At 46.8% G+C, this 9174-nt stretch overlaps 1 protein-coding gene across 1 annotated transcript in view; it reads left to right on the top strand.

The window, feature by feature from the left end:
- mgat5 (alpha-1,6-mannosylglycoprotein 6-beta-N-acetylglucosaminyltransferase) overlaps positions 1-9174 on the top strand; it is a gene marked incomplete in the record, with an annotated part of 64815 nt that overhangs the window by 52740 nt on the left and 2901 nt on the right. The window contains 4 exon segments of the mRNA XM_025010059.2: positions 4639-4788; positions 7823-7969; positions 8060-8176; positions 8509-8583. Coding sequence (XP_024865827.1) covers positions 4639-4788; positions 7823-7969; positions 8060-8176; positions 8509-8583 — 489 coding nt within the window.

Raw genomic sequence — 9174 nt, 5'->3', positions numbered from 1 at the left:
TTGCTGCTCCTGCACGCTCCCGGCATTCTGATGTTAACAGGAAGTGACGTCACGTGTCTTCTTCCTGAGTTATTTGGGCTTATTTTGTATTCCACGCTACACAAACCCACAAAGAAGAGACTAGACCGCAGAAACGGTGGCAAATCGCTTTAGAGACAATAAATATTGGGTTAAAGTTGCAGCGTTTTGGGCAAAGTTGCAAAAAGTTGCGATTTTGCGGGGTTTGCTTGATTTTGCGTTAATAGTTGCCACGTAAACACGGAGGTGCAGACGTGTCCTCTCTCGCCGACGGGCGTCGAAGCAAAGCGTGGATTGTCCTCCGGCTGGGAGACGTTTCCTCGTGTGGCTCGAGCGGCCATATTGGATCACATTGGGATTCAGCGTGTGCAGGAATTAAATTGATTTGAAGTCGACTGATCAGGGTTTTAAATGGGCGATTTCGATGCCGATTTTTCCGCTTGTGGACTGGCATGAAGTGAGGTCGCTATTGGAAATTGGTTTGCCACATCAAAAACCAAGATGGCCACCGCTTCATGTGTGTGTGTGAATGTTTGTATGTCGGCCACCCCCTGTTTCTTTGAGGAAACTAAACTTTTAAGCAAAAATTAAAAACTATAAAGCAGAGTTTTCCTCAAATGATGGAGGTGGCCGAAGACTAATCCATGGGGGACACCGTCTGGATCCACCGCTGCACTCGGTGGTGGATAAAATGGCTCCCTCCCCCTACCGAAACTTGGCCCCATTTGCGTAAACAACGGAAGCGCTAAGGACGCGGATTCTCCCGAGACTATATTTCGACCGTTCGCGCTTTCTGCTCGCATCTGGCCACACCCACGACCAATGAGTGAACAGGAGCTAAGCTTGCCCCGCCCACGAAAGCAGGGCCGGCCCGCCTGGGACTTAAAAAAAAAAAAAAAAAAAAAGAACCAGGGACCGGCCTCGAAGAAAAGTGCCGGTGGGAACGCGCGCAAAGCGAGCCGAGTGGGAAAAAAGGGGGCACGTTTAGTCTGTGCTGCTAAAAAAACGCCCCATATCATGACGCTGCCACCACCGTGCTCCTCTGTGGGAAATGTCCTGGGCGGCTGATGAGCAGCGCCCGGTCTCCTCCAGACGTAACATTTACAATTTAGAGCAAATCTTTGCTTTATTCGGTGAATTTGACCAAAACATTTCATATCGTGTTGTTTACATCCAGATCCAACCCGGAGTCTCGTTAGTAGGCGGGGGGCAGGGGCTTAAAGACCCCCGGCTTTAGCGGGTCTTGCGCCGTCGAAGAGGCCGAGCTGATGGCGAGACCTGAAAATAAAAACTAAATAAATAAAAAAAAACTGCCAGACCGCCCGTGAGATAAGTCTCCATGGCAACCCCCGAGTCGAGCCGCAGAGCCAAGCAGCCTCTCTTTGCTCTCGCCTTATCTTTCTCCACACACACACACACAGGTGGGCTTCTTCCCACGTTTATGACTTGTTGAGTGATTGATGACAGGAAGCAGGTCCTCGTGTCGTAAAACCGTCACGTTTTATTCTCAAATTATCGCCTGAATTATTATTTTATGTTCCTTCTTCTTTCTTGCTCGGATTATTTTGGGTTTTTTTTGTAAACATGGACTCAAATAACCCGGGATCGGCTCTCGTTCACACACACACACACACACAGGAACTGAGCTGTCAGCCGTGTCCCGGTCAGAAACCGAGCTCTGGCAGGACACCAGCCTCTAATAGATTATAGGCTGTTCTGTGTAATGGGCCGTGGCGAGGCGCTGAAGTGACACCATGTTTCCTGACTGAGATCCAAGCACCTCCGGCGCTCCTCGGGCTCGCGTCGAAAAGTTCGCTAAAGAATCTCAAACTTGAGCTGTTCCTGTTTAAACCAGAGGTCCCCGACCTCCGGGCCGCACAGGAAGAGTAATGAACTTACAGTATTTCTGTCTGAACGACTTTTATTTTGAAAAACTGACCAGATTCTCTCTGCTCCATCCGTCTCTGACTCTCTCTTGATGCGTGTCAGAACGCTCATCGAGGTCACGTGATCCGTTAGCGCTAAAAACAAACCAACAAGCAGCAAAACGAGTAAAAAACAAACATCTGGAAGCCCTAGATGGGACCGTCTGGTTACTGAGAAACAGGCTCAGGGCTCCACTGGTTCAGCTACTTTTACCTTACTTTTAAGCTAGCCCTTTGCTACTTTTACCTTACCTTTAAGCTAGCATTTTGCTACTTTTACCTTACTTTTAAGCTAGCCCTTTGCTACTTTTACCATTTAGCTTTTTGCTACTTTTAGCTTTAGGTGGTGTTTTGATACTTTTAGCATTTAGCCCCGGGGCGCAAAAATCTTTGCCCATATTCTCGTTAAAAGTTGCACATGTGCAGTAGCTCCTCTTTAATACAAGAGATAGGATGAAGCTGACTCCGCCTCCCGCCGCCGGAGCGTGGGACTCCTCCCGCCACGGGGGCTGACATCACATCCTGTCTGTCCTAAAGTTCGCCTGATTGAAAAGTCGAGCCGCGGGTGAGCTGCCTTTGATTCAAAGACGGCAATAAGTTCATTACGTGACTAAGTTACATAAATAAGCTCATTGTTAATAATTAGTTTAATAAAATTGATGCTAAAAAACTGTTAAAATGTTTTGGTTTTGAATTCTAATCGGAGTGAGACATCCGATCAACGTTCAGAATACGTGACGTAGTGAGCGCTCTCACCATAAAACCAGCTTTGACATATTTTCTCCGGTAAAGTTGTGAAAAATAAGGGAGAAAACAGGTTTTATAAACAATAAATGTGTCCTACAGACCTCCGTCTTTGTAAGTATTGGTGTTCAGGAAGCACTTGTGCATTTATATGTACATTATAATGTTGTTTTAATTCATGTAAATACACAGGTGTGATACCTTAGTATATGTTTTGGTCCAAAACATATACAAAGGTATCACATAATAGACATATACCAAAACCTTTGGATTTATAGCGCCCCCTGGAGAAAACTCCACCAGCCGCCACTGGTACACACACACACACACACACACTCAGTCAAATCCTAGCTCAGCTCTCCTGAGCACAAAGATTACTGTATTGTGATTTCACCGTCTAATTAGAGCTTCACTTCTCCCTCCCTCACACGCAGTCTCTGAGACACTGTCTCCCACACACACACACACACACACACACCAGCCTGCTTTAGTTACAGCCGGCTGCCCGGGCATCTGATAGTCGAGCCTCCAGGGATCCAGACGAGCGGCTGCCTGAAATTTAAGCTCCGAAAGGAAGCGCCGAGGTCGACTCCGACACGGGAGGACAGTTTCCGAGAGACAAGGGGGGACGAGTCGATTAAAACTGTCCCCGTGAGTTAGGCGATCGTGCCGTAAAGTAAGGAAACGGCGCAGCTTTTTTTTTTATCTCAGATGAAGTTCAGGTCGGAGCTGCCGGTTCTGACAGGAACGAGGGACAAACGTCCTAAAGTGTCTCATCGGGACGGACAGGCAGGGACAACTGAACGTTTAATTCGTCTCGAAATCGAATTTGGCGCCGAAACAAAAGAAGAAACGGACACAATAAACAAAACAAACTAAAAAAACGACATAAAAATAAAGAAAATTAAGCTAATTTCAGCACTTTTTCTGTGGAAATATATTTAAAAACGTGAATGAAATTAGTGACAGAAGCAAATATTAACCTTTAACCACTTAATTAATCCAACCTTCCCGCCACACACGGTGATATTTCTCTGAAATTCACCAGAAAATTCAACGTTTGAACGCATTTGAAGAGTCGTGAAAACATAATAAACCTTTATATAAATGAGACTTTATTAAAAGTTCAGCTTTATTACAATTTCACCCTAAATATACAAAGTAGTTGGATGGAATAAGGGCCAATCACGACCAATATTTATTAAAAATTACATAAATTAATTGGTTTTAGATGTATTATGTCAAATCATTCATATAGAAATATCAATGACCTTTTCCCAGTTACAGATTATACAGAATTTAGAGCAAACAGACTTTAATGAACACATAAATAGATCAAACTTCAAAAAGCTCATCAATAGCTGTTATTTCTTACGCCTCACTCAGCTTTTAAATGAAGTTTTTAACATTAAAACAAACAAAAACCTGATCATAGAGAAATTAAAACTATATATTGTTGGCTTCTAAGTCACTGTCGAGAGAAAACTTCAGTTTTTTTTAAGCAAAATAAGAATTAGAGACTTGATCTGAACCAGACTAGAGGGCCGGATGAGATGTTACAGAGGGCCCGGATCTGGCCCATGGGCCTTCAGTTTGACCGGAACCAACATCCGAAGCCGGATAAAGCCAAGCAGAAGCGAACGGCCGAAAAACTTTCTCGCCGGATTCCCCCCGCCCCCTTTTTTAAAATTATTTTTATCCGCGTTAGTTTGGTAGTCCGAACACGCTCCGTCCCGAGCCGAGCTGGAGCTGATGTGACCCCGGACAGAGCAGCAGAGGTATTAAATTAAATTAATATCTGAAGTTTTGGGGGTGCCGGGTGTGAACGGTCCAGGTCTGAACAGGGCCTTAGAAAGAACCGGATTGATTTGGACCCTTTGAAGTCTTTGTTGTATTTTCCATTGATTGCGCTCCTCTCGCTCTAATTGCCGTGTGTTGCTCGTCGTTTCAGGACAAGAAGAAGTACCTGGACATCATCCACGGCTACATGGAGGTGCATGCCACCGTGCACGGTGCCAGCACCGTGCACCTGCCGAACTACGTCAAGAACCACGGCATCCTGAGCGGCCGGGACCTGCAGTTCCTGCTGTGGGAGACCAAGGTGAGATATGAACGAGCGCGGGGACGTGAGGGTTTTAATTCTCTGCAGGAAGCTTCGTCCTGTGGCGCAGCGGGCGACTCAGACGGTCAGAAATTAGAGCAACCCGACCCGATTCTTAGCTTTCGTTTAAAACTACCGCTCCCGCTTTGACTGGTGGTTAAAGAAGCGCCGAGAAAACCGCGTCCAATGAGACTCCAGGAAAGCAAACGGACGTTTAACGTGAGCTGCTTGCGAGGCCGCCATCTTGCTAGGTGCTACTCCTGTCGCGTCGTCAATTTGAAAACAGCCTTAGTTATGAAAACAGGAAAAGACAAAGCATCCCACTGAGCCTCGACGAGCAGAAAAACACCAACGCAGCTCGCCGCCTTCCCCGTACCGCCGATCGTATATTAAGAGTTTTATTTATGGTCAGTTGGTGGAAACTCCTGGAGCAAAATAAATGAGTTGAACCTCCTTTACAAGCTGTTACTTTCTACTGATTAGCTAGTATTCAAATCCAGAGACGGGTCTTTAAAGGTGCGGCGGATAAATCCAACAAAATAAAACGACACGAGCGACATGAAAAACATAATAAAGGTAAATCCAACGTGTCCTCGCAGCTTTGTTAGCTGCGTTATCAACATGAATACCAGCCTCTCCTCCCCCTGATGTTCTCTGTGTTTAAACATGCCCTTCAAAATAAGAGACACCACAAAGAATCCAACTCACCATAACGCTGAATCAGTGGAGCCCTGAGCCTGTTTCTAAAAGTAGCAAAAGGCTAGCTCAAAAGTAAGGTAAAAGTAGCGAAATGCTAGCTTAAAGGTAAGGTAAAAGTAGCAAAAGGGCTAGCTTAAAAGTAAAGTAAAAGTTTAATTATTCTTTCTGTGCGGCCCGGGGTTTGGGGACTCTTTTAATCATGTAAAGCTAAATAATAAAGCCCGACAATAAGCTGACTAAAAAGCAGAAATGATCTCAACAAGCGCTAATATTAGCTGCTGCTTTACAATTCAAAGATTGTGTGTGGGGGGGGGGTGTCCTTGTTTTTTGGACCTGCGGTTCCGTGTACTCCAGCGCTCGAGCTTCACGCACCGTTTGACGCCGTTCGGCAGCACATTTCCTGCTACCTGAAAACATCCCGCTTGGACTAATTGGCTTCGTGGGGTTTAAGAGCCGAGAGCGAAAATTAAAAAAAAAACTAGTGAAAAAAATAAATAAATAAAAACACACTGCGGGTTTTTTGTTTTTTTTTTTCTGTGGAGACGAGTTCGTTGCAGGTGAAGTCTGACGAATTTTCCTGGGGAAAAATAAATTTAAAAAGCGGTTAAAGCCTCGTTGGCGCCACGTGATCCGCGTCGGAATCCTCCGTAAACACGGCCAGCTGTTGGCGAGGAACGAGACGCCTCTGCAGCGGGGAGGTGGTGTTGCATCAAAGCTGTCGGCTCTGACAGAAACATAAGGATGAAAAAATAAACTGTAAACGGAATCATCCACACAACATTTACTGCATCATCTGGAACCATTGATTGAGTTTAGGTAGAAAATCTGATTATTTTATGAAACAGGATTCGTTACATTAATATTTCTCGTATTTTCGGATCTATAAGGCGAACTTAAAACCCTCCAATTTCCTCAAAAAACGACACTACGGCTTATAATCCGGAGCACCTAATGCCCCTTTTCCACCGGCTCTTTTCCGGTCTACTCGGCTCGCTTTGAGCGCGTTTCCACCGGCATTTTTTCGAGGCCGGTCCCTGCTTATTTGGTCCCTGCTTCGTGGGCGGCACCAGCTTAGCTCCTGTTCACTCATTGGTCGTGGGCGTGACCAGATGCGAGCATAAAGAGCAAAATATAAACCACAGCGTTAGCTTACCCTGCAACGTTTAGCCGTCTGTCCCCCAGCTGAAGGCGATGTAAAGCCTGAAATCTCCGGCGGATAACAGCCGTCCTACTCCGCGGAACAATCGCAGCATCCAGAGCATTTCTTCCACTGCGCCTCTCTTCCTGAAGTCTCAGGAGAATCCCCATAAGTTTAAAAAACAGCAACAACACAGGGCCGACGTTGTCCATAGCGCTTCCGTTGTTTACACAACTTGCGCTAAGTTTCGGTAGCGCACCCCCCCCTGCGCTGTGGCCCCGCCCCCCGCAACACGAGGAGGCGTTCCTCTGCTACCGACCAAACTAGCCGGTGTGAACGCGATGCATTCTTTATCGAGCCGAGCGGAGCAGAGCAGAACCGGACTTCTGAATTAGAGCCGGTGTAAAAGGGACATTAGAGTCACATTTTAGCGTCGTTTATACCCGACGCTTACGTCGGTGAGTTTTGAGCCGTTTGATTATCTGTGTGATCTCTCACAGAGAGGGATCATATAAACGCTGATGCAGGCAAAAACCAGAGCACCGAAATGTCCATTTCGAACGGAGCGTGGCGAGCGCGGTCCGCGCAAAGTTACAAAAACCTGGGAGGGGAGGACGCGCCTTTTATATATGACAAAAGTTGAGAACCGTTCGTCGACAGCGCGCACATTAAAGTCCGACGCCGTTTCTTAGACTGAATCCGCTGAACGGGTTAATTAAACCTCGGTCTTCTTGTTTGCAGCTAAAACAACTTTTTAACTCGTGTGTTTCTTTTAAAACTGCAGCTTTGAACAGCGTTGAAACAGAAGGTTGGATTATTAAAAGCTCCTCGTCGTTCGGTTTGCTGTGACGATGTCGACGTGCGGGTCAAAGATCTGATTCCAGTCCATGTCCTTCTCCCTCACACACACACACACACACCCTGTAAATAGCAGCTGACTGGTTCTCCAACATTAAACCTGTGCTGTGCTGCCACCTGCTGGCAGGAGTCGTTCAGCCTCGTTCTGTGGCTGAAATGAGTCATCTCTCAGATTCTGTGGGAGGAATCATTAGGATTCGTATCTCCCTGCTTGTTCCTCTCACACACACACACACACACTCCCTTGGCCCGTTTTTCTGCTGATCGCGTCTGAACTTCCTCGCCTCATTCCCAGTCCCGTCGTCTCGCTCTGATCTCCTTCTCGCTCTCTCTCCGCAGTTGTTCGTGGGTCTGTCCTTCCCCTACGAGGGCCCGGCGCCCCTGGAGGCCATCGCCAACGGCTGCGCCTTCCTCAACCCCAAGTTCAACCCGCCGAAGAGCAGCAAGAACACGGACTTCTTCAAAGGCAAGCCCACGCTGCGAGAGGTGAGCCCGTTTTCCTCCTCGTTTTTTCTCTTTTTTCTCTCGTCGCGCTCGGCGCTGTCCTCACCGCCCGGCCCGCTCTGATGTGCGCAGCTCACCTCCCAGCACCCGTACGCCGAGGTGTACATCGGCCGGCCGCATGTCTGGACGGTGGACATCGAGAACCCCGCCGAGGTGGAGGGGGCCATCCGCTCCATCCTCAGCCAGAAGGTAAAACACGCCAACACGCCTCGCCATCTACAGACTTCTCAGCTTCCGACCCAGAAAATATTAGTGACAAAGGTCCGTGACTCCATCTTTAGGCTGTTTAAACATCCAAAAATGATAATAAGAGTCAAAACAGTCCATTATGCTCTTTTTTAATCAATTTATAGATTTATTTTTCAAGTTTTTGGAACAAATATGGTGCAAAAATAGCATTAAAGCTAAGTTTTTTTATTGTAAGTTGATGTGTGGAGATTATCTGAGGACCCCTAATTGGTGCTGAGTGACCCACATTGGGGCCCCGACCCCCAACTTGTGTTTTTTTTTTCCGCGCTCAGATCGAGCCGTACCTGCCGCATGAGTTCACCTGCGAGGGGATGCTGCAGAGAGTCAACGCCTTCATCGAGAACCAGGTACTTCCTGTGGCAGCGACCTCAGCGTCCGTTCACACAGAGAGAGAAACGAATGAACCCGCCGTCCCAGGAGGCTGCGCTCCGACTGTTACACGTTTCATCTTCCTGAAAATCCGACATCCAGACCAAGAAAACGAGACAAATGGAACCAAAACGCTAAAGATTTGGATCAGAACGTGGAAAATCATGATGCTTGTGTCGTTTTTCTCCTTAAATTCTACTTCCTGTTTGATAAAAGTACCAAAAACATAAAATAATTCCCTCAGCCTTCATCTTTCAGGAAGTAAATTTAGTCCTTTTTATATAAATAGCAGACCCTCCGGGATTTCGCGATGTTGCGATCGCAACTATTAACGCAAAATCAAGCGAACCCCGAGAAATCGCAACTTTTTGCTACTTTACCCCAATATTTATTGTTTCTAAAGTGATTCGCCACCGTTTCTGCGGTCTAGTCTCTTCTTTGTGGGTTTGTGTAGCGTGGAATACAAAATAACCCCAACTAACTCAGGAAGAAGACACGTGACGTCACTTCCTGTTAACATCAGAATGCCGGGAGCGTGCAGGAGCAGCGACCGAAGCCAAAATGTGCGC

Source organism: Kryptolebias marmoratus, linkage group LG23, assembly GCF_001649575.2.
Source record: "Kryptolebias marmoratus isolate JLee-2015 linkage group LG23, ASM164957v2, whole genome shotgun sequence".
Lineage (NCBI taxonomy): Eukaryota > Metazoa > Chordata > Actinopteri > Cyprinodontiformes > Rivulidae > Kryptolebias > Kryptolebias marmoratus.
This window is presented reverse-complemented; position numbering and strand designations above follow the sequence as displayed.